Raw genomic sequence first — 25950 nt, forward strand, 5'->3', positions numbered from 1 at the left:
AAAAATATACCCCCCTCCTCCCTCATGTTTCCGTTCCTTTCTCTAGCAGCTGAGATGCATGAAGCTCAGCGTATTGATTGACAGGTGACTTCTTACAGTCTTTGGGCCAGATTCTGCTCTCCCTGACCCTGGTGTACACCCAGGAGAACTCTGCTGAAGGCAGTGGAGTTACTCTGGGTTTACAGGGGGTCACTGAGAGTAGTAGGTGACCCTTTGTATTTCATTTGGGGCCAGGCGATGAACCTCTCACTCCCCCTGGGGAGCCGTTATTCACAGCAGGGGTCCCACTGAAGTTCCAGGGACTGCTCACATCTCTAGCTTCTCACCCGTGTGGGCACAGGTGTTACAGTCTGACCCTTACTATCTATATTCTGTTATTGGAAGTCTAACCAGCCCTTTGGCTCCTCACAAGTGACAGTAAAAACGTGAAAACACAGGCCTGATTGTGATCTAAGTACTGACCCCAAAGCCCCAGCACGGCCGGCCTTGGGCTGGGCTCCCTTGGCAGAGGGTCAGTGCTTGGAGGGAGGTTCACAAACTGAGCCAGTGGCTCTTATCACCCTCAATCAGCACCAATTGCCTATCCTGGTGATAGGGGATGTGATGAGGTGTTCACTCCACACTAGCCTGGAAGGGGTTAATGAGGCTCAGAAGGGGCCAATTAAGCAGATAGGCCCCAGCTGAGAGGAATTAAATGGCCTAAGTAACCCCTGCAGGATGATGGAGCCCAGCTGAGCAGGAACAGGTGGGGTTGGTATAAATCCAGGAACCCGGCAGCAGAGAAGGGCTGCAGTGAGGAAGGCTGCAGTCACTCTCTGGGCATGAGAGAGGGAAAGGAGTAAGCCCGGGGGCAGAGGAGAAACCCTGGGGACCCAGGCCCTGAGGAATGTTTTATCTAGCAGGGTAGTGGTACAGTGAGAGAGACACAGAGGAGGAAATGGCTCAGGAAGCCCCAGCAAGGCGGGACATTGCAGACCTTAGCCGCTGACTCAAGGATCCCTGAGCTGGAGCCAGGAGTCGAGGACAGGCCCAGTTTCCCCTCCCAGCCACTGGGGAAGTGGCACAGTCAGGGCAGTGGGTTTGGAGACTGCCTGGGACAGTTTGTCCTGTGGGACTTTGATATCCTGGCACAGGGAAAACACCCAGTGACCTGGCCAGAGGGCCAAGGCCTGAAGAGGGAGCAGCCAAGCCAGGAAGAGGGAAGTGCAGAGTCGCAGAGAGCAAGTGGGGCGGCAGCGAGAACGAGGCGATGGAAGGGGCTGTCAGAGCTGGAAGGAGCTAATCCCATGAGCAGCCAGGAGGAGGCGCCCTAGGGGTGAGTGAACCCTGTGACAAGGTGCTACGGGGGGGGGAAGTGCCATGTTTGAGATGAGAGGTGAATACAATGCCCCATGAATCTGCAGGCAAGTCACAAATGACCCCACGTGACTTTTTGCAAGAAGGGAGGTGTCAGTCCAGACTATGGGTTCAGAGAAGTGACCGAGGAAGTGACTGCATTTCAAGCAAACGCACATCACATCACAGCTCATTACAAACAGGAGACTTTCCGTATTTCTCTTGCTTTTTGCATCTCTTGTTTTAAAAAATATAAACCACTTTTGTGAGACTGCATCAGTCACCGAGAAGCATTTCTGTTGTAAGTCAGAGTCGCATATTCAGTCTGAAATAGGAAAAGGAAAGAGACGATATTATGATTAATTCTTTGTATTAGAGCAGCTTTTGTGTTGTAAGACTGTGAAAAAACTATATCAACGGTGCAGATTTCTCTTTTGTCCTCAGTTGTTGTCTTTTATCCTGGGTGTTGGGTTTAGTGTGAGCATGGCTGGATGCTGTTGGTGGCTTGTGATAAACATGAGGTCAGACAAGATGATCTGGTGGTCCTTTACAGAAATATATACCACACTATTTCACCATGCCTGACCTGCAGCCACCTCTGGTGTGGAAACCAGCAGTTCTTCTGTACCAACAACCCTACACAACACTTCCGCTAGACAAGCAGAGAAGAATAAATTCAAATGAAACCTCAGTGAATTCAGGAGGCAAAGTGTAGACACTAGGGTTGGACATTGGCCAGAACACTGGCTCTAATCCCCTGTTAAGACACTGTATCTTACTGATGTGCCAAATGCTAAAAAAACAGCTTACCTGTGGGATCTGCCTCATAGGTATTGGATTCCCTCTTTGCACAGCTCTCCCTGGTGGATGAAACAAAGGGATAGTTACAGGGATGTGTGATGAGTGGCTGCTTTAAAGCCGACGGAAATATGAATGAGTTACTTCTGATGGGGCACTTCCTCCAAAGCAAGATCAACAGCTGGATGAGGAGAAGGATGAAAATACAGGGCAGCCCAGCATAGAACAGAATCCTACAGTCTCCTGCAGAGAGAAGAGATGTTGAGTATAGAAAACACCTATCAAAACATGGGCTTCTGATCTCTGCGTCCCATGCAACTTCATGGGCAAAGGGAGATGTTCCCCGAAGCTCCGCACCCGTTGTTCTATGCTCTGTGGAGGTGGTCCTCAACCAGGGGTGCCCCTACCACTGGGGGTACACAGAGGTCTTCCAAGAGGCCCATCAACTCATCTAGGTATTTGCCTACTTTTACAACAGGCTACATAAAAAGCACTGACGAAGTCAGTACAAACTAAAATGTCATACAGACAGTGACTTATTTATACTGCTCTCTATACTATACACTGAAATATAAGTACAATATTTATATTCCAATTGATTTATTTTATCATTATAAGGTAAAATTGAGAAAGTCCGCAATTTTTCGATAACCGTGAGCTGTGACACTTTTGTATGTTTATCTCTGATTGTGTAAGCAAGTAGCTTTTAAGTGAGATGTAACTTGGGGGTACGCAAAACAAATCAGGCTCCTGAGAAGGGTACAGTGCTCTGGAAAGGTTGAGAGTCACTGCCCTGCTGTATATGGAGGGAAGACAGGGAAGAGGGATGATTTAGTTGGGGTTGGTCTTGTTTTGAGCAGGGGGTTGGACTAGATGACCTCCTGAGGTCTCTTCCAACCCTAATCATCTATGATTCTCTGACGTTGCAAAACGATCTATCATTGTTATTGTGTCTCTCTTCTCTCTCTCCCACCCCAGATCGTTCCTCGAACGTGTGCATCATGAAGTGCTGTGGTCAGATTCCAGGTGGCTTCTTTTTTCCCAGAACAGGTTTGCCGCAAACGCCGAGGTGATTAGGAAATTAAAAGGCCTTTTGGAAGGCTGGACACACCCGTCTGTGCCACCTGGAATTCGCTTTGTTCTTAAAGGGTTTGTCTATACAGAACTTTGCCCCTGTAATATTGCCAGCACAGCTTCTCCTGATTCATGAACCGAAATAACCGGTGCTGGTGTAAGGCCCCTTTACACAGTATAACTACATCCACGCGGAGGCTTTTACTGGCATAGCCATGTCGGCAACAATTCACACCACGGCTCAACAGAGTTACCTGATAACAGTGTAGACCAGTCCTAATCCTGCTGGCCTGCACTGGACATTGTTCCATGGAGCCATTTCAGCCTGAGACCTCCTCCTCCCGTGATGGCTGCAACAGAATCAGGTTATTTAAAGGGGGTGGCACAGAATCCTAAAGTCAGAGATGGAGATGACCCTGTTACACTGGGTGCCCTCTAGCTCCTCCCCGGCCGCTGCAGGATTGTTCCCTATGTTATATTCACTAGTGCTTTGTCCAGTCCTGTTTACAGGGGCTTCCCGCCCTGCCCCAGGCATCTGTTCCATTACTTGTTAGATCTTGCTGTCACGAAGTCATTCCTGCCATTCATCCTGCTGTTCCCTCTGTCGATTTCCTTCCCAGTGCCCCTAGTTCTTCCCCTTTGGCTCACCCCAAGTGACCCTTCTGTATCCTTGCTGTGCTCACGTGGAGGGGAAGGCTCAGGCTGCTTGACCAGAAACCCATTTCTCATCACTGGGAGGGTTGAAAAATGAAGGTTTTCAGAAGGGCTGGGGGTGGGAAAGGTGGGTGATGGGGGAAGCGACTGTAACTGTCTGCCCCACACTTCAAGCAACCTCTTAATGGTTTCCTAAACCTCTCCTCACTCCCACTAGTTATCCTTCACCTGAGCCATCTCATCTAATTCTCTCTTTCTCTAGCCTGGAGTAGATGTCACTGACTCTTCGTGTCCAGATACCTCCGTGAGGGATGTAGCATAAATACCCAGGTAGGCAGGTTAGACTGGATGATAGGATACTGGACCTGTTTCCCTGGAGACTGTAACACTGATGCTTCTCCCTGTGCTGTTCTCCTTGGCTGTACAAGTGCAGATCGTCTCCTGGTTCCACATCTCAGAAGGGATTGTCGTTAGGCTCCAAACACTAAAGACCCCGTTCCCGTCTATGGCTCCAGCATCCATCTGACCCTCAGACACCTGCTCCCCAGTGCCCCAGAGAACAGCACTCCAGGGAGGAGTGAAATCAGACAGCAGGCAGAGCAGAGGAATGACAGTGGGAAGCTCAGCATCCTCTGGGGCAGAGGGAACCAGGATAGAAAGGCTCGGCTCAGAGGCATCTAAAAGAGAGTCACAGAAACTAGAGATGGGAAAGATCTGTTACCGGTAACTCCGCTAGTCCATACCGAGCTCCTGCCCCTGCCCCAACTAGTGCAGGGTGTTTTCAGTGTCTAATGCTTTGTCTGTGCCAATTTTCAGTGTTTTACACTCTGGGGTATCCTCTTTCGGAGACTCCCCCGATCCATTGCTGCTCGGAAATTTGTCCTGACATGGTTGTCATGGATTATTTGCTGAGTGCCGACAGCGTGTTTGCTTTGGTATGAAGGCAGAGGAAGAGCTGGTCAGCTGCTGATGAGGAACCCAGACTGGGAGTCAGGAGGCCTGAGATCCATTCCCAGCTCTGTCTCTGACTTACTGTGTGACCTTGGGGAAACTGAGGCATGGAGAGGGGATGTGAACTTGTCTCCAACTGTACAGTAAGGGAGATGAAACGTAGTCACCTTTGCAAGGTGCTTTGAGATCTCTGGATGTAAAGCCTGATAGAGGAGCCATTGTTGCTTCAAAGTAACGGTCAAACTTTTCCTATTGTTGCATTCATCCCATTAGCTACAGCATCTAGTAGCGCCCAAAGTGACTCCTAAATTGCCTTCCTTTTTATGTGCACTCTTTGGAATATTTGCACAAAATGTGGATCAAAAATATGTAGATCTCACGAGTCGTACGTTGAATTTATACATTCAATTCATACGGTTCTGCTTGAGACAATGACTAGCCCCCTGTCTGAACACGTGGGCAGAATCACGAAGCCTGGAGAGAACTCAACTGTGACAATTAGTCTGGTCCCATTCCCGAAGTTGGGCTGTAGATACAGAAAGACAGAGAGGCCACAGTAATAAACCCCTGAGTCGTCTCTTTGCAGGTTATTGATTACCAGAGAAAACGTGTTTGCTGCAGTGCTCACATAACTCGAGTATTTTCCATCGGGAGGTGCAGACTCAAAACTCTGGTAAATCCATTTCAAACTTCCACTCTGTTGTTCCTTGTACCACATAATCCTTCCTTTTACTTTAGAAGAGTGACAGTCCAGCTGTGCAGTCTGTCCAGGGGTCCGCTGCACCTGTGCTGGGCTTTGCTGGATTTGTATCCATTCTTCTGAGGCAGTCACTATACAGAGGAAGAAAGGAGTGTGTTAATACAGTGAGCACTGGACAAGCCTGGGCTTTTGCAATACGCTATATAGAGCAAAAGGTCCAAGAATAACACAAAGCACATTTGTTAAAGATTTATTTTAATTTTTCTCTATTTCTAGCCATTTGTTTTCTTAGGATTCATGTAGCCTGTAGGGAAATTAATGTAATGTAACAACAACATCAGAGTTTAGAACCAAGGGCTACAGATTTCCAGTTCCCTTCCCTAATCACCGGGCTACACATTCCCTCTCATGCATACCCAAATCAGTGGTTAAAACCCTAGAATTTTATTAAATTGTACATGGGGGAGTCATTTGTTAACATCGCCCTTTGTGTTTCAAATTCTCCTTTTGATCATTCTGCTTAAAAATACGCCAGCCTGTGTTATACAGCAGCACAGGGGAAAAAGTAGATTTTGCACCATAGTCCAGGACATTATCCAGAACCAGGAACTATTTTCAAGGTTAGTATCAGGCATCCAGGTTTCTTTAAAAACTGAATATTTCATCTCCTCTCTCCAGATTTCAGTTGACAAAGTAAAAGATGTGACTATCTCTCTGACCAGGTTGATGTTAGCACCTCTTAGAATTGCAGAAGGTCCTTGTGTAGAAAATTATTTGTAGCATGGTAGAAAATAAGCATGAAATAAATCGGGCTAAAATACTTACTGTGCAGATAGACTAGAAGCATCCCAACGCTCTGGTGGGACATCTTGTGCCTTTCTTCAGTAATGAATAGGTGATGCTGTGAGACAGACAGACGCCTGCTAGCTAATGGATCTCTTGATGAAAGACTTTGTCACGTGGAGAGGAAAATGTTCTGTTTCCTCTTAGAGATCAGTGGGGCAACATGCATGACAAAAGAAGAGGGTCAGGAGTTATTGGTAGCCCCATTTGAAACCTGCTCTGAGAAGCAGTGGGGCAAACCTGGGGAAAAATATTCCTTTGCCTTTAAAATCTATTAGAGAAGAAATTCAAGCTCAGACTGGGTAAAAGCATGGTGTGTGTCTAGTGCAATCTGCTGTGTTATAGCTGGATGCCCATAACAACACCCTGTTCTGACTGCTATTCAGGTGGAATATTGTCTATGCTTCAGAGATGCATAAGGTCAGATGGGATTAGCATCAATAACACAGTGGTGTATGAAAACTGTTAAACTTGTGGTTTATCCCTTTAAATTGCAGGGGATTTTCCTGGTCCTGCTTGCAGCCTGTAGGGAAGTGTACAATCTGGTCCTAGCAGATGTCAGTCTGGAAAGAGTCAGCCTAGGAAAAAGGTGGGTGAATTTTGCCTCTCTGCCTTAGGGAGCAGCCTGCTTTGTCTCTCTCTGTTTTTGGTTACTGTGTGTTGTTCTGGATTCTAAGAATAAAAGTAATGTGAGGTGACAAACTTTCAGCATGAGCATTTGATGTTTTTTATGTCACAAGCATAACAATCACAAAGAGGTATATCATATGGAGATCAAGGTCTGCCCCAAGATTTTAGCAAAGGATGGAGGAAACCAACAAATAAGTTCCCTGGGCACCCTGGAAGTGGGGAAATGAGCAAAAAATACAACTTGGCTTGTGTGTTTCGCTTTTACTATAGATTTAAGGCAGGGGTGGCCAACCTGTGGCTCCGGAGCCGCATGTGGCTCTTCAGAAGTTAACATGCAGCTCCTTATCTAGGCACCAACTCCGGGGCTGGAGCTACAGGCTCCAATTTTCCAATGTGCCAGGGGGGTGCTCACTGCTCAACCCTGGCTCTGCCCCAGGTCCTGACCCCAGTCCACCCCTTCCCCAAGGCTCCTACCCCTTCTCCAGAGCCTGCCATGCCCTTGCTCCTCCCCCTATCCTCCTGCACACTATGAAACAGCTGATTGTGGCGGGCAGGAGGCATGGGGAGGGAGGGGAAGGTGCTGTTTGGGGGGGCTGCCAGTGGGCGGGAGGCACTGGGGGCTGTGGGGGACAGGAGCTGATGGGGAAACTGCTGACATATGACTGTGGCTCTTTGGCAATGTACTTTGGTAAATTCAGGCTCCTTCGCGGGCTCAGGTTGTCCACCCCTGATTTAAGGAAAAGGCTGGGAGTGGAGCCCATTGGGTAAGGAATGGATGGGGCAGGAATATGAAAGTGTGGTGGAGTTACCCCATTTGGGAAAATTTGGGTCAAAATGTACTTTTAGGACACTTTTTTTTTTTTCAGATATGTGCATAATACACGCTCCTTAGCATGATGTGCAAAATGCTTTATAGAGAGAACAAAGTGAGATGCCCCCTAAGAGATTCCAAATCCATCTCCTCTACCCAGTTGTCACCCACGTAGTCTGGAATATGGCCATCTCTGCAGATCGTCTTTGCCAAGCTCACATTAACTGGGCGTCCAAATTGCCCTTTCAAACCTCAGCCTCAATAAAATCCTACTGCAAATCAGGGCCAGATCCTCTGCTGAGCCCACTCTCCTGTTTTGATATTCATGCTATATATAAGCTGGCCCTGCGTGGAGGCTGCTCTAAACTGAACCAGCAGGTCACAACTCCCAAGGAGCCATCTGCCATGTGGGGAGAACCTGAGTGCAACATGCTCCGGCCAAATCCCACATGCCAAAGGCTGTTGGCTGCAAGGGCAACCCATGGCACGTGCAACCAGTTCCTGCTCCCTTGGTGTCACGGGAGCAGCACTAAGGGACCAGGATGTAGGTCAGGTTCTGACCCGTGTCTCATTGAGACCTAGCTCCAGGGGAAGTTGAATGTGGTGCAAACACCTCTCCTGGTCTAACTAGTTCACTGGGACTTCAGCACATGCTTGAAGAGAGGAAGGAGGGTGCGGTTGTCAAGGTGCTAACTAGGCACTCAGGGGCCCTCCGTTCAAATCCCTGCTCTGCCCCAGGCTCCGTGTGTGGCCTAGGGCTGGTCATTCACTTCCCAACGACTCTCAAGGGATTTAAGTACTTTAGTCCCTGATGAAAGTGGGACTTTGCCTCCCAAGTCACTTAAGGGCTTTTGAATATGTTTTCCCAAGTCTGGGTCTCAGTTCCCCAGCTGTGAAATGGGGATAATTCTTTGTACCTCACAACGGGGTGATCAGGATAAAGCTCACGAAAGCTCATGCTCAAATAAATTGGTTAGTCTCTAAGGTGCCACAAGTACTCCTTTTCTTTTTGCAAATACAGACTAACACGGCTGTTCCTCTGAAACCAGGATAAATAGGTACACAGAGATGTGAAAAGAGCTTTGATGAACTGGTGGTCTGGTGCCATAGATGTGCCTGGTACAGGTACATTGGCATCATCCCATACAAAGTTCCTATGGTCCAGGCAAATCGTCTTAGCTATAACTAATTCTGCTGCAATTTTGGCAGAGGGCTCATGGGGGTCACACTATTTATGGATGTGAGTAAAGTCCAAGACCCTTGCAGCTGTGGGCTCGTGGCCGGGTGGGGCTGGGCCCCGCTCCTGAGTGAGTTGAAACCCCTTTCGTTCAGTTGCAATGCTAATCTACTGAAGGGTGGACCCTCCCCAAATCTGAGTGGTGCAGCAAGCACGTGGGTCAGGTTGCAATGCCTGGAACTGGGAGCTGAGCCCAGCCCTGCCCCAGCCAGGAGCCGCTGCTGTAGGATAAGTGCAGGGAGCGCTCACTTTCTGTCACCCGCCAACAGATCCCCGCCATCCTACCTTCCGTGACAGATAATTGTTTTCCTGCACCTCTGCTGTGAAATTTATTTCAATTGTCCCTGACAACCTTGCAGCCCTCCCTATAATTGTAACAGAAATTTAGCCACATTGAGGCAAACCCGGGTCTATCGCGCAGTGCAGACGTACCCTTAGGCACATTGGAAAATTATGCCCTAAATACTGTTGCCTCCAGTCACACTGCATGGGTACAAATTCACCTTACACTGGATCTTCTCCAATACAAGTCTATTAAAAGCCAAGAGAAAGCGGCTGTAATTATTTTCATTGGTTTCGTTTCTACAGCATGTTTTACACAAACAAATTAAACCCGATCTTACAAAGCCACAGGCTGCAAGACAAACAGCCACCAAGGAAATGACATGAATTGCTGCACAGGAGCAAATATTTCAAAGAAGGTTCAGAACCGGCTGCTCGGATAGTTGCACTTGCTTTTGTGGTCAGTTTCAAGCCATTCATTTTGACACCTTTGTTCTGTTTGTTCCACTAGCAAAGCGCTTGGGCTGTTTGCTTTTTCAGTTCTCTCTCCCAGCTTTCGGTTACCAAGGATGTGGAAATTGCTCCCCCAGCTCATCTGTAGAGGAAATGGTTGGAGCAAAGGAGAAGCAGAAGAGTCCATGAAGTAAACACAAAAATCAATTTACCTTTGAGTAGTGTGGAAAAAAAATGCAATTTCTTGGCACAAACCAGAGACTTTGAGAAAATATATCGGTGAGGAATTCTCCAGTAGGCAGTGTGGCCTAATGGATAGCAGCGCACAGGCCTGAGACCTGGGTTCTATTCCTGGCTTTACTACTGCATGATCTTGAGTAAGTCACTTCCTGCCTCAGTTTCCCCGTCTGTAAAATGGGGTTAATGATACTGACCTCCTTTGTAAAATACTTTGAGATCTGCTTATGATAAACTCAGAATTGTTGTTACAAATGAGGAGCCAAATAAAATGCACAGGTACCAAAGCCACTCCAATCAGGGGAAAAAGAACAGGAGGACTTGTGGCACCTTAGAGACTAACCAATTCATTTGAGCATAAGCTTTCGTGAGCTACAGCTCACTTCATCACTGCTCACATGCATCCGATGAAGTGAGCTGTAGCTCACGAAAGCTTATGCTCAAATGAATTGGTTAGTCTCTAAGGTGCCACAAGTCCTCCTTTTCTTTTTGCGGATACAGACTAACACGGCTGCTACTCTGAATCCAATCAGGGGGTTAATCATGATGTATTGTGCTGCATGAAGTGTTTGCAGTGCATCCAGGATGCCCCTTACAGCCCCACAGACTGTGGGCTGACAAGGCCAAACCCTGCGTTCCTGGTGCACCCAGCACTATTCCACTCGAATCAATGGGAATTTGGGGTGCGCAAACATGCGGGGTCAGAAACTGCAGAGTTCGGAGGCAGGTGACAAAGATTGAGCTGTTCCGGAGTCTGGAAATCCACTCACAGGGGTTTCCTGGTCTCATTTCTGAAGCGAGCCACACTCAGGTTTCTCAAGAGTTCGTCACCCCTGGGTGGAGCCTCATTTTGAGAAGAGCCCGGCTCCTATTCAGGGCACGTCTACACGGCAGCTGGGAGCGGAGCTGCCCAAGCTGGTGCACTAATAAATAGGGGTGTAGCTGCGGCAGCTCGTGCAGCGGCTCTGCTCCCGGCCTGAGTACAGTTGTGCCCGATCGCCGGGGTCCGACCTTGCGTGGCTCGCCCAGGCCACCGTGGCCACACTGCTATTTTTCGAGCTCTGGCTGGGTTCAGCTGGCGCGCGTCTGTCTCCCCTCCCTCCCAGCTGCAGTGTAGAGGCTCCATCAGGGTACGTCCACACGGCCAGAAACACCCCACGGCAGCGAATCTCAGAGCCCGGGTCAAATGACTCAGGGTCCTGGGGCGAAAAGGAGCAGTGTGGACATTCCCGCTTGGGCTGGAGCCCAGGCTATGAAACCCAGTGATGGGGGAGGGTCTCAGAGCCAGGGCTCCAGCCCGAATGGGAACGTCTACACTGCTGTTCTTAGCCCCATAGCACAAGCCCCTTGAGCCTGAGTCATTTGACCCAGGCTCTGAGACTCGCTGCTGTGAGGGTTGGGGTTTTTTTTGGTTTTTTTCCCCCAAGTGTAGACGTAACCTCAGGAACTGACATAAGGGCTAGATTTTCACAAGTGCTCAGTGTATTGGGTGCCTATTGGGCAGCTGATCTCTTGAGTATCCAGCTGTACGTGTTCCAGTGGGAGTGGCAGAGGCCTCTTGAAAATCATGTTAGTTAGGTGCCTAATGGGAGCTGGGCTCTTAAAAAAAGCTGGCCCGTTGTGAGTGCTGAACCCTTGGGAAAATCCTTTGCCATAGGCAGCAGGTACTGTGCCGTCTACACAATCACACCTTTACCCAGCATTGTATGCAATAGCCTGACCCGTCAGGAAGCCCTGGTACAAGCTGTCTCAGTTCAACACAGAAGCATGTCTAATACAATCTCTTGCATGTTCTCCATGGTGCCGCATCCTGGTGGTGATTTTATTTTTCCGAATCATAACGATAGATCCATGTTTGATTCAAATGCAGATAAGAAATAGTTTGTCCCCAAAGAGTTCTTTAAAACAACAACAACAACAAAACCTTGTTCAAAGCATCTATCAGCACAGCACATCCCCCCAGGGTGCGTTTGTCACCAGGATGTTAGACCTTTTCCACTTGAGCAGCGTACCAGACGGGTGCTTTTAGATTTCATCTTTCATGATATTGTTTATTACAATCATGCGATTCGCCAAGTATCTGCTTTTGTCTTTCATGGGTAAAGCTTTTGCATTAGTCATTGTGTTAAAGTTTGGAATTGAGAAAGGAGCCTTTTCAATAGGATATTGGCTTTCATGATATCGGGTAGCTTCGGACAGTTCTGATGCAGTTGAGATGCTCTTCATTCACTTGTGCACAGTTTTAGTATAGTTTCTAATGCTCTACAGCCAGAGCACTGATATCATTCGATTGCATTTGTTTTTATTCTGATCTATCCAGTTTATTGAGGGCAGATCATGATCTGCTGAAAATTGACTCTAATAACACACCCTCTTTTATTCCTACAGTGGTACAAGTGCAGTTATTTTTGCACCAACTTCAGTCGTTCCTGTTTGTGAACATTAATGATACAGCGAAGATCCAGTGCTCTTCCAAAAAACAATTTTTAGCAGGAGGTATAACAGCTCGGTGGTACAGGAGACGGGAAGGTGAGGCCCCCATGTTAATTAAGGGATGCTCAGATAATCAAAATGCAAGTAAAGTTGCTTGCATATTGGAAGGACACAACTTGACACTGGCCATCTACAATGCCCAACGGAATGACTCGGGGGTTTATTACTGTACCAATTCATACATCACCTTGACTTTTGACAACGGATCCACCCTGATTGTTGGAGGTAAGGAAACAGAACTGGATGATTAGAAAAGAAATGGAATGACAATGCTGACATAGTTCATGTGCACGTTAAAATGTTAAAAGCTGGTGTGATTGTTTATCAAAGACTGAATTGTTAGAAGCCAGACTGTGTGAAACCAAAAAGGAGCAAATAAACATTAGATGCTGAAAGAACAGAAAAAATGTATTTTCCACAATTAAAAATATGAAATTAGTGGAAAATAAACTCTTGAAGATTTTCTGTCTTCAGGGCACATGCTGGGAATATTTTTAACCTATGAGCCATATTGGAATGAAACAATACTTTGAAATTGGGAAATGTTCTTAGGACTGCATCAGTTTCTAAGATACCACAGAGTTTCCATACTTTTAAGTGCAAATATGTGTTTAGTTTGGGCTGGATATCATTTGATTTGTCAGATTCTTCATATTTTCCTATTGTACAACACATTTATCCTTTGAGCTACTTTCATCTTGTACGATTAACCCCCTGAATCAAACTGCTGCTCAGCTGAGCATCACACTGAGCTCTGTGCTTTATCCTGCTCAGACAGTTACACCAGCAGCAGTTGGGTGCTGACTCTGGCTCCATCTCCCCACGGCCTCCTCTCCCCCGGGACGGCTGATCTGGCTTGCGTAGTCCATGGAGTTTCCAACCTAGTCCAAATTTCCTGGAGTATTTCTGGGGATCTACAGGAACAGGGTCTGATGCGTTCACTGAAAGCCAAGGATGGATCCTTCCTGTTCATAAATCACATTAGCGTCCCGGTGGACACCTGGACCAGTGGGAAGATTTTCACCTGCGATGTTAAATTCAACTCTTCTGGCAAGAGTGTTAAGAAAATTGCCAGGTATATTCAAGGTGAGTGATTTTATATTAGCTTCTGGGAGTAGAGGGGAGTCAGATCAATAGCCCAGTGAGGGCCTGGTCCATGACTGGGACTCCAAGACGCTATGCTGATTATGTTGGTAATTAGAAATGCAAAGTGTCCATGGTCAGAGCTACTTAAAGTAATTTATAATTAGAGAAAGTTGTGACCTATTGGGTAATATGTAGGAGCAGGCAGATCTGCAGAGAACTTTGGGAAAGGAGGAAAGGGGAATTGCACTGCTCACAGACAGTGATTTTCAATAGAAAATGTCACGCCAACAGTACCTGTAAAGCACCTTACAGAGTTAAACGATGACTAGTGTCAGAGGGAGAAGGGAACAGAGGCACTTGCAGGTGCAGAGAGCTGTTTCCTGGTGAGATGTGGAGAGGCGATGAGGTGAGGAGAGACCTACAGGGAGGATTTTGTAGACGGGAGAAGGTGCAGAGACTATTCTGATTACAGGAGAAATCATCAGCCTAATGAAAGGGGCACAACAGAAAAAGGCTGAAAGATGCTGAAGGCTCCTGTATCCTCTCTCCTTAGGGGTTAAGGCCTGTGGTGAAATGCGGATCAGGAGGGGAGAGCTGGATGTGGTGGCATCACGACCCTCTTGGCTCAAGTCAGCCACTTACTTGTGTCTGGTTTTTAGCTTCCTCCACAGCCCCTGCCAGGGAGTGCTCACTTTACATTGTGCCCCTTGCGGCTGGAGCTGGTCTGCTGCTGCTGGTGGTGTCTCTGAGCCTCGTCTGGACCCTCTGCCCTTCCACGCTAGGTAATAAACACAGCCCAGCCCAGCCCAGCTCAGACCAACTCCCTTAGGGAGAAATCCTGCTCCCCTGCTTGCTACTGGGGACTGCAACTGTCCCGTCCAACACACGAATACGCTGCAAATGTCACAACTGCCGGCACTGATCTCCGAATGTTTGTTTTCTGAAACTTGAATGTCCTGTGTCGGGAGAACGGCTTTGTTCTCCGTGACAAAGGGAGCGATGTGGAAAGGCTTCTACTGCCCCTGGCCCAGGCACCTGGTGTGTAGTTCACAAAGAGCACTAGCCTGTCTGACGATCCCCTCTCCATGTGCCATCATGGAGATGCCCTGCGCACCCACAGCTCGGATGCACCATTAGTCAGTAACTACAGCTGGGGGAGTGACCGTGGAAGAGGAACTTTGACTGTTGTCTTTGTTTGTTCCAGGATTCCAGCCCAGGGTCTCAGCACCCCCAGCTTCCGAGGAGCCCCAGGTACGGCTCTTTGCAAACTGTCTCTGTCTAAATCAACGTGTGCAGTGTTTGTTGTAGCCGTGTTGGTCCCATATTAGAGAGACAAGGTGGGTGAAGTAATAACTTTTATTGGACCAACTACTCTTTGGTGAGGAAGACACGCTTTCGAGCTTACACAGAGCCCCTCTTCAGGTCAAGAACATGTACTCAGAGTGTCAGTTTCTCTCAGCCATTTCTAGTCCCTCAGTCCAACTTCATAGATTTCATACTTAAACAGATTGATCTTGAAGCGAAGGTGAATGTGAGATCTAGCTGTTGGAGTAGCAGAAGGGGAGCAAGGAGCTTTAATGCTACCTCTGGTACCAGTTTACTGTGGGATAGTGGGCAAGTCACTTACTGCTCTGTGACTCAGTTTCCCCATGTGCAAAAAATGGATAAGAAGATTAACTGCGCAAGAATGATGAGAACTTTAATGTTCTATTGTTACTGACCATACTCTTTACAGGGTTTTTGTGTGCAGCTGGGAACATTTTTGACATTTTAAAGATAAAGAGCGATAAGAAATTATATTTGTTAGGTGCATGAAGATTTTCCAGTGCAAGGTGCTGTGGGCCTGATCCAAAGCTCCCTGACTTCAATAGGAGACTGTCCATTTATATGGGGTTTGGATCTGGCAAAATATGATCAGCAGGTGAGTTCTTAAAGACAGAATCCAGTGATGGTTTTGTACACACACAATTTAGAGGACAAGCAGGAGAATCCAAGATAAGAGGGAATTTTCCACAAGGCTAAACTCGCTTGTATGTTCAGTTATGTCAAGCTTGATCTCAGCTCTGTCTGATCACCTCCTTCATTTTGCAAGGCGGTGGCTAATTTTTCTAACTCTTGCCAAACAGGGTGGAATCTTATACGCTCATCTGGATTTTGATTCACGGAATCGCAACGGGAACACGTTGCAGCGACCGGCCAGAGGGAAACGTGTAAAACCCTGAACTGTCAAGCGCAGGGAAATCCACACGTGGGAACTGATGGCTGGTTCTCTGCTGATTGGACATAGCAGCTGGAAGAAGCCTCTGTTTGTCTCTGTCTCCTTTCTTTTTGTATTTTTTCCACTTCTCTGTTTAGAATAAAAAGCTCAGAAGATCCCCACAGGGTCCAGCCTCATCAGGTGGGAAATCTCCTTTTGGGGTATAAAGGCATCATGGTGTGGATGACTTTACACATCACTTGTGTATTAGATTGGAAGCTCTTTGGGGCAGGGAGTGTCTCTTTGTCTTATGTTTTGTGCAACGTCTAGCACAGAGAGGCTCTGGTCCATAACTGGGGCTCCTGGGTGCTATGGTAATACAATCATCATCATCATCATCCTCCCTCTCTCTGCAGAGGGACATGGACACAGCTGAACGGCTGCAGCTTCCCTGCACAAAGAGTGAGGCCAGATGGCAGAAGCCGGCAGAGGGGACGTGCAACCCCTGTCTACGCCACAGCTCCCAACTCCCCTGATCCTCAGCAGGCGCATGCTCCCTTTGCAGTAAGGTTACATGGACGTGCCGTGGGATTGGGAAGGGGAAGGATGGATGCGGGAGCAGCTGGGAGGGATGAGAATCTCTTCCCAGGCCACTGCGGGAGCTGCTACTCCAGTGCTTCCTCTGCAGGCTGCTGCTTTCCCCCATGGGCGAGATTCACAGAGCCCCATGGGCCAGCCCCTCTGCGCCATCTAATGAGAACAACACGTTATCGGTGACTGGAGCTCTCCTAGGCCCTGAGCCTGCACACGCTGCCTGTTTACATCACAACTTGTTGTTCAAGCTGTCATTCGAACTGTCACTCATTAAAAACAGACGGCAACCCCACTAGTGATGTTTGTTTTGCCTCTTTTACCTGTTCAATGCATCAATCTCACTTTATTGTGTAATAAGAACGGTGACCTCTTAAATTCTTTGGGCCCAATTCTGCTCTGGTTTACAGCAGTGTAAATCTGTAGGAGCTCTGTTGCAGTCACTGGAGTTACTCCAAATTCATTCCGGTGTCTCTGAGAGCAGAATCTGGCCCTTTCTATCTAACTTAGCATCTGCGTTTCTTTTGGTGGATGCTACAGCCAATGTGTTACACAGAACCGATGCAGTGAGCTGTAGCTCACGAAAGCTTATGCCTAAATAAACTGGTTAGTCTCTAATGTGACACAAGTCCTCCTGTTCTTTTGGCGAATACAGACTAACACGGCTGCTCCTCTGAAACGGAATGTCTTGCACGCACACCTTCAAAATATGGTGGATGGTGATCATTTCCACTAAAGGCAGGACAAGTTGTGGGCTTAATCTGCCGCAAGGGAGATTTAGGTTAAATGGTAGGAAAAACTTTCTAACTCTCAGGGGAGTTCAGCTCTGGAACTGGCTTCCAAGGGAGGTTGTGGAATCCCCATCACTGGCGGTTTTAAAGAACAGGTTGAACAAACACCTGTCAGGCATGGCCTAGCTTTACTTGTCCAGACCCCTGTGCTGAGGCAGGACCTTGATGACTTGTCAACTTCCCCTACAGCCTGACATGTCTATGATTCTCTGAGTGCCGATAAAAAATGAATGGCTAAGGGCCTGAATCTGATTTCCGGTTACTCTGAGGACTGAACCTAACAGGGCTGCAGGAGGGCCCTGATTCCCAATGAGCCTTCATATTGAGGACTTGAATGAATGGTGACTTGAAGTCACTGAGGATGCTTTCAGCAAGATGAGAGCAGCTGGCTCTGGTTCCTTGGCCAACTTCCCATTTAGGTTATTACGAGAGATGGTCAGGTCTTTAGAGGGACCATTTCTTTCTCAGAAAACTCCTATTTGTTGAAATGGAGATTTTTTTTTCCCATGGGAAAAGGGTCAGCTTTGATGAATGTTTTGACTTCACAAAAAGTTTCAGAATTGAAAAATGAACCATTCTGGTTCTCCAGTTCAAAATGACGCCATGCTTAGAAGTTTAAGCTAGTTACTGATTAAATAAAATGTAACCTGGTCAAAATTTCATATGGTGAATATTGAAAGGAAACATTTCAAAATTCTTAAAACAAAACGCTTCCTTTCATCCAAACCGATGATGATTTTTGGTTCCAGGAAAATTTTTGAGATTTTGATTATTCTATCCTAGTTAGTGAGAGGAAAAGTTTTCAGTATCTTGAAAATTTGTGTGGGGTGGGAAATCCATTTTCTGCCCAGCCCTGGTAATTACATTCATGTAAAATTGCTCGTGTAGCTGCAGTTGGCTACATTGCACCTTTCCACTTCCTGCCCTAAGGCACTGCGCAGGGCTGCTGTGGGGCTGTCAAACAGCTGCCCCGCTCCACCCCCACCGTGCATGAAGAGATTTCTATACACAGTGTAAAAGCCCAATCCTGCATGGTGCTGATGCATTGACTGTGATGTGCTGGGCAGACACAACACTCTGCAAAGTCAAGGGGAATGGTGGGTGCTCGGCTGCTTTTAGGTTCAGTGCCTAAGTCCAGTTTCTTAAAGCAATTTACATTGTAAAGCATTTTGTTGGGATCCCTCGAGCAATAAGTAAAGCATTGTGCTGGTGTCAATCAGTGTTCCTGGGAGGTTTATAACAGGCGCTTTCTTTTATAAGGGATTTTGCTGGGCAGCCACTGTGCTTGAATAACGTTATGATTTCTATGGTCTCATCTGTATTGCCACTGACAACATTCAGCCCCTTAACAGCAAGCCTGGGGACCTGATTCTCATCTGCATTAAACCCTTTTCCACCATGGTAACGTACAGGGGCCTTTAAGTGGGTGTCATTGTAATTTCTGCTCCTCTAAACTCCTCGTTCCACTGGGGCAAAGGAGAAGCTGTGTAACTGTGAGTAATGCCCTTGGGCTAGAAATCAGGCAGAATCTTGGCCAGTCCAGTCGTCCTTCGTCAGGCCAAACTCCTGCTTCCACGTAACATTGCCTCAGTCAGGGACTGCAGGATTTAGCCCGGGTCACACCACAACCATGGGAGGGAGGGAGTGAAAGGGAAGGCAGGAAGAAGGTAGATGGTCCCCAGCATTAGAGTGTTGCCTGGAAGGGGGTTGTAACAGATCGATCCCCACTTTGCCAGGGGAGCTGCAGCCAGTCAGTCCAGTCTCAGAAAATGGAGTAGGGTCTAAGGAGACGTGGACAAGTAACCGAGGGAATCTGGTCTTTTCTGAGCCAATGGCTCTATTCGCTAGCCCATGTTGCCCTCTATTGTCAGCTGTTTCAGAAGGGTCACTGATAGATGCACTTTCCTTTTTGTGCAGCCAGACGCAGCTTTTTAACCAGCCCCGTTCAGTTTGGTTTTAGCCAGTTTATTGATAGATCCAAGCAGAGGCTCTTAACTTCCATTGACTTCAGTAGGAGTGAGGCTCCTAACCCACCTAGCCATGTTTGAAAATCCCGCGAGACACCTCTCTGCTTTATAGGCACTGAAATACTTTTGACCATCTGGCCCTAAGTCACTGTTGAGAATGGGACTTGTATTCTTGAAAATTGCATTCCACGTTGTCTTCTTTCTCAAATGTCAGAGCTTTCAGTGTGATTATTTAAGGTACAATTAAAGTCCTCCAAGACAAGATGCCAAACAATCATTACATATCTGTGTTGTACCACCCAGAAAGATGATACCTTAAACCAAACATGGAAGACTGGGCAGAGACTTACGTTGGGAGTCTCAGAAGACCTTAGTGATTTAGGAGCATTCTCCTTTGAAAGTCAAAGGGACTTGTGCTCTGAAGTCATGGGGATTTGTTTCTATAGATCATCCATATTCTGGATGTTTAAATTTATTCTCAATTATCATAGTACACCCCTGAGCCACTGCAATGCAGAGAAATTCTACAAGATATGCTGTAGCCTCTTTAACCCACCCTTATAATATCTATCACCACAGCACATCCTCCTTGGAGGCGTTCCTCACTGGACATAATCAAGACACTGTACCCAGTCACTGCATCAGTGCACTGGGCATCAGCCTTTGGGCCAGTGTGTCAGGATTTTGTTCTACTTGTTTAATGAAAATGATCTTTGCCGAGTATCTGGTTTTATCTTCCTTAGGTAAAACTTCTGCATTAAGCTTTGGAATTGAGAGAACAGCCTCTCCAGTAGGACACCAGTGTTGACTATGATATGTTTTCAAGCTTTAGCTGCATTTTAATAGCAGGTTATTTTAGCATTTAGGCTGCAGAGCACAGATGTTATCAGATTAAATAAATTCTAGTGCTGAGCTATCCATTCCATCTGTGGCAGTTGGAGACCTGATGGAAACTGACTATAACAATATTTTATTTCTCCAGTGCTGGGAGTGCAGTTATTTCTGCACCAGACTCAGCGGATCCAGTTTGTTGAAGTTAATGACACCGCCAAGATCCACTGTTCTTCCACAAAAGACTTGAAAGGAGGAGGATGGAAGGTGTTTTGGTATTTGAGAAGAGAAGGTGAAAAACCCACCTGCATTAAGCACTGTTTTGATGACCAAAATGTAAGTAAATTTGCTTGCAAACATGAAAGACACAGCTCTACACTGGAAATCAGCACCATCCAAAAGACGGAGTCTGGTATTTACTACTGTGCATATAAATACAGCAGCTACCTGATCTTCGGGAATGGATCCTCGCTGATTGTTGGAGGTAAGGAACCACATAACTTGTTTAAGGAGACTAATAATTGATTAACAACCCATATTTCATGTTCCTATTAAAATGAAACAAGATACCATAGCTATTGATGAATGGTTCAAAGGAAAGAATGCTTTAATGCAAACAGTTCAGCTAAACATGAAATACTATGGGTACAGAGGGGATATAATACACATACATTTTATAAGTAAAAATGTTAAAACTTGAAAGTGCCAAAAATAAACTATTGACGTTTCTCTGACTGTTCAGGGCACCCAGGTAGGGAATATTTCTAACCTAAGAGCCTCGACTACATGAAACTATATGTTGAGTTAATGAAATGTTTATAAAAAATTTAAAATTTGCACACAATTTTCCTCCTGGCTAGTGCAGATACGTATTGCTCTACAATCTAGTTAGCGGTAGTGTGGTGATTTACTATTTCCTTCTTTAATAGATGTGTTTCTTTGAATTAATGTCTCAGTGATTGTTGTAGCTGTGTTGGTTTCAGGGTATTAGAGACACAAGGTGGGTGAGGTAATAGCTTTTATGGGACCAGCTTCTGTTGGTGAGAGAGACAAGCTTTCGAGCTGGCAAGGAGCTCTGAGTAAATTCCCAGACCTGAAGAAGAGCTCTGTGTAAGCTCAAAAGCTTATCTCTCTCACCAAGAAGTGAGAGAAGTCCTAGTGAAAGACTAACATCTTTAATCAGACTGCAGCTCACTAAATTCTCCACCTTCTTCTGCTCAGACAGTTATACCAAGAACAGCTGGGTGATGCTTCTGGTCCCATTTCCACATGGCAGTCAAGTCACTGGGGCAGCGAATCTGGCTTGTGTGATCCATGGAGTGTCCAGCCTGGTCCATGTTTCCTGGAGCGTTTCTGGGGAGCTGCAGGAACAGGGGCTGACACACTCACTGAAAGCAAAGGATGGATCTTTAACCCTCATAAATCACATCAGCGTCCCCATGGACACCTGGACCAGTGGGAAGAATTTCACCTGTGAAGTCAAATTCAACTCTTCCGGCAACAGTGTGAAGAAAAGTACCAGATATTCTGCAGGTGAGTGATACTATATTTGAGACCAAGGGAGACTCAGATGTGAAATAGGGGTGAAGTGGCCACAGTCAGAGCTCCTTCTACGTAACTTTCCATCACAGAAAGCTGGAATATTCTATGTCTTAGTTAGAATTTCTCTAGAGAATTTGGGGAAAAGTCACGTGAGACATTACAGGGATCACAAGACAATGTAGCTCTGATCTCTAAGGGGGCTTTCACCCAGACTGTCCATATAAAGCACTGTAAAGAGTTAAGTAATAATAAATACCAGGAGTAAAGGGGAATTCAGAGGCATTTGAGAAGAGAGATGTCTTCCAGTGAGATATGCAAAGTGATGGGGAGGCGATGAGGTGAGGAGAGACCTAGAGTGAGGATTTTGTAGATGGCAAAAGGTCCAGAGAAGATTCTGATTACAGGGGAAAGAATTTGCCTAAGGGAAAGGGGCAACACAGAGGGTGAAAGGTGCTGAAGGCTCCTGTCGCCTCTCTCCTTAGGGGTTAAGGCCTGTGGTGAAATGCGGATCAGGAGGGGAGAGCTGGATGTGGTGGCATCACGACCCTCTTGGCTCAAGTCAGCCACTTACTTGTGTCTGGATTTTAGCTTCCTCCACAGCCCCTGCCAGGGAGTGCTCACTTTACATTGTGCCCCTTGCGGCTGGAGCTGGTCTGCTACTGCTGGTGGTGTCTCTGAGCCTCGTCTGGACCCTCTGCCCTTCCACGCTAGGTAATAAACACAGCCCAGCCCAGCCCAGCTCAGACCAGACCATCTCCCTTAGGGAGAAATCCTGCTCCCCTGCTTGCTACTGGGGACTGCAACTGTCCCGTCCAACACACGAATACGCTGCAAATGTCACAACTGCCGGCACTGATCTCCGAATGTTTGTTTTCTGAAACTTGAATGTCCTGTGTCGGGAGAACGGCTTTGTTCTCCGTGACAAAGGGAGCGATGTGGAAAGGCTTCTACTGCCCCTGGCCCAGGCACCTGGTGTGTAGTTCACAAAGAGCACTAGCCTGTCTGACGATCCCCTCTCCATGTGCCATCATGGAGGTGCCCTGCGCACCCAGAGCTCGGATGCACCATTAGTCAGTAACTGCAGCTGGGGGGTGACCGTGGAAGAGGAACTTTGACTGTTGTCTTTGTTTGTTCCAGGATTCCAGCCCAGGGTCTCAGCACCCCCAGCTTCCGAGGAGCCCCAGGTACGGCTCTTTACAGACTGTTTCTATCTAAATCAACGTGTGCAGTGTTTGTTGTAGCCGTGTTGGTCCCATATTAGAGAGACAAGGTGGGTGAAGTAATAACTTTTATTGGACCAACTACTCTTTGGTGAGGAAGACACGCTTTCGAGCTTACACAGAGCCCCTCTTCAGGTCAAGAACATGTACTCAGAGTGTCAGTTTCTCTCAGCCATTTCTAGTCCCTCAGTCCAACTTCATAGATTTCATACTTAAACAGATTGATCTTGAAGCGAAGGTGAATGTGAGATCTAGCTGTTGGAGTAGCAGAAGGGGAGCAAGGAGCTTTAATGCGACCTCTGGTACCAGTTTACTGTGGGATAGTGGGCAAGTCACTTACTGCTCTGTGACTCAGTTTCCCCATGTGCAAAAAATGGATAAGAAGATTAACTGCGCAAGAATGATGAGAACTTTAATGTTCTATTGTTACTGACCATACTCTTTACAGGGTTTTTGTGTGCAGCTGGGAACATTTTTGACATTTTAAAGATAAAGAGCGATAAGAAATTATATTTGTTAGGTGCATGAAGATTTTCCAGTGCAAGGTGCTGTGGGCCTGATCCAAAGCTCCCTGACTTCAATAGGAGACTGTCCATTTATATGGGGTTTGGATCTGGCAAAATATGATCAGCAGGTGAGTTCTTAAAGACAGAATCCAGTGATGGTTTTGTACACACACAATTTAGAGGACAAGCAGGAGAATCCAAGATAAGAGGGAATTTTCCACAAGGCTAAACTCGCTTGTATGTTCAGTTATGTCAAGCTTGATCTCAGCTCTGTCTGATCACCTCCTTCATTTTGCAAGGCGGTGGCTAATTTTTCTAACTCTTGCCAAACAGGGTGGAATCTTATACGCTCATCTGGATTTTGATTCACGGAATCGCAACGGGAGCACGTTGCAGCGACCGGCCAGAGGGAAACGTGTAAAACCCTGAACTGTCAAGCGCAGGGAAATCCACACGTGGGAACTGATGGCTGGTTCTCTGCTGATTGGACATAGCAGCTGGAAGAAGCCTCTGTTTGTCTCTGTCTCCTTTCTTTTTGTATTTTTTCCACTTCTCTGTTTAGAATAAAAAGCTCAGAAGATCCCCACAGGGTCCAGCCTCATCAGGTGGGAAATCTCCTTTTGGGGTATAAAGGCATCATGGTGTGGATGACTTTACACATCACTTGTGTATTAGATTGGAAGCTCTTTGGGGCAGGGAGTGTCTCTTTGTCTTATGTTTTGTGCAACGTCTAGCACAGAGAGGCTCTGGTCCATAACTGGGGCTCCTGGGTGCTATGGTAATACAATCATCATCATCATCATCCTCCCTCTCTCTGCAGAGGGACATGGACACAACTGAACGGCTGCAGCTTCCCTGCACAAAGAGTGAGGCCAGATGGCAGAAGCCGGCAGAGGGGACGTGCAACCCCTGTCTACGCCACAGCTCCCAACTCCCCTGATCCTCAGCAGGCGCATGCTCCCTTTGCAGTAAGGTTACATGGACGTGCCGTGGGATTGGGAAGGGGAAGGATGGATGCGGGAGCAGCTGGGAGGGATGAGAATCTCTTCCCAGGCCACTGCGGGAGCTGCTACTCCAGTGCTTCCTCTGCAGGCTGCTGCTTTCCCCCATGGGCGAGATTCACAGAGCCCCATGGGCCAGCCCCTCTGCGCCATCTAATGAGAACAACACGTTATCGGTGACTGGAGCTCTCCTAGGCCCTGAGCCTGCACACGCTGCCTGTTTACATCACAACTTGTTGTTCAAGCTGTCATTCGAACTGTCACTCATTAAAAACAGACGGCAACCCCACTAGTGATGTTTGTTTTGCCTCTTTTACCTGTTCAATGCATCAATCTCACTTTATTGTGTAATAAGAACGGTGACCTCTTAAATTCTTTGGGCCCAATTCTGCTCTGGTTTACAGCAGTGTAAATCTGTAGGAGCTCTGTTGCAGTCACTGGAGTTACTCCAAATTCATTCCGGTGTCTCTGAGAGCAGAATCTGGCCCTTTCTATCTAACTTAGCATCTGCGTTTCTTTTGGTGGATGCTACAGCCAATGTGTTACACAGAACCGATGCAGTGAGCTGTAGCTCACGAAAGCTTATGCCTAAATAAACTGGTTAGTCTCTAATGTGACACAAGTCCTCCTGTTCTTTTGGCGAATACAGACTAACACGGCTGCTCCTCTGAAACGGAATGTCTTGCACGCACACCTTCAAAATATGGTGGATGGTGATCATTTCCACTAAAGGCAGGACAAGTTGTGGGCTTAATCTGCCGCAAGGGAGATTTAGGTTAAATGGTAGGAAAAACTTTCTAACTCTCAGGGGAGTTCAGCTCTGGAACTGGCTTCCAAGGGAGGTTGTGGAATCCCCATCACTGGCGGTTTTAAAGAACAGGTTGAACAAACACCTGTCAGGCATGGCCTAGCTTTACTTGTCCAGACCCCTGTGCTGAGGCAGGACCTTGATGACTTGTCAACTTCCCCTACAGCCTGACATGTCTATGATTCTCTGAGTGCCGATAAAAAATGAATGGCTAAGGGCCTGAATCTGATTTCCGGTTACTCTGAGGACTGAACCTAACAGGGCTGCAGGAGGGCCCTGATTCCCAATGAGCCTTCATATTGAGGACTTGAATGAATGGTGACTTGAAGTCACTGAGGATGCTTTCAGCAAGATGAGAGCAGCTGGCTCTGGTTCCTTGGCCAACTTCCCATTTAGGTTATTACGAGAGATGGTCAGGTCTTTAGAGGGACCATTTCTTTCTCAGAAAACTCCTATTTGTTGAAATGGAGATTTTTTTTCCCATGGGAAAAGGGTCAGCTTTGATGAATGTTTTGACTTCACAAAAAGTTTCAGAATTGAAAAATGAACCATTCTGGTTCTCCAGTTCAAAATGACACCATGCTTAGAAGTTTAAGCTAGTTACTGATTCAATAAAATGTAACCTGGTCAAAATTTCATATGGTGAAAATTGAAAGGAAACATTTCAAAATTCTTAAAACAAAATGCTTCCTTTCATCCAAACCGATGATGATTTTTGGTTCCAGGAAAATTTTTGAGATTTTGATTATTCTATCCTAGTTAGTGAGAGGAAAAGTTTTCAGTATCTTGAAAATTTGTGTGGGGTGGGAAATCCATTTTCTGCCCAGCCCTGGTAATTACATTCATGTAAAATTGCTCGTGTAGCTGCAGTTGGCTACATTGCACCTTTCCACTTCCTGCCCTAAGGCACTG

General features: G+C 46.8%; 2 protein-coding genes across 3 annotated transcripts; both read left to right on the forward strand.

Annotated features, from left to right (window-relative positions):
- The first annotated feature begins 12017 nt into the window (after window positions 1-12017).
- LOC142069959 (uncharacterized) lies at window positions 12018-17000 on the forward strand. Its single transcript, XM_075122804.1, has 6 exons — window positions 12018-12104; window positions 12394-12723; window positions 13273-13584; window positions 14244-14366; window positions 14789-14835; window positions 15711-17000. The coding sequence occupies exons 1-6, from the start codon at window positions 12047-12049 to the stop codon at window positions 15804-15806; spliced, it is 966 nt and encodes a 321-aa protein (XP_074978905.1). The 5' UTR covers window positions 12018-12046; the 3' UTR covers window positions 15807-17000.
- A 2751-nt stretch (window positions 17001-19751) lies between these two features.
- Window positions 19752-24852, forward strand: LOC142069960 (immunoglobulin kappa light chain-like). Of its 2 annotated transcripts, XM_075122805.1 has the most exons (6): window positions 19752-19873; window positions 20113-20445; window positions 21183-21494; window positions 22092-22214; window positions 22641-22687; window positions 23563-24852. In XM_075122805.1, the coding sequence occupies exons 1-6, from the start codon at window positions 19831-19833 to the stop codon at window positions 23656-23658; spliced, it is 954 nt and encodes a 317-aa protein (XP_074978906.1). In that variant the 5' UTR covers window positions 19752-19830; the 3' UTR covers window positions 23659-24852. The 2 variants fall into 2 exon arrangements, with proteins under 2 accessions (XP_074978906.1, XP_074978907.1); XM_075122806.1 differs by lacking the exon at window positions 22092-22214.
- The last annotated feature ends 1098 nt before the right edge of the window (window positions 24853-25950 follow it).

The sequence above is a fragment of the Caretta caretta genome, chromosome 24, assembly GCF_965140235.1.
Source record: "Caretta caretta isolate rCarCar2 chromosome 24, rCarCar1.hap1, whole genome shotgun sequence".
NCBI lineage: Eukaryota > Metazoa > Chordata > Testudines > Cheloniidae > Caretta > Caretta caretta.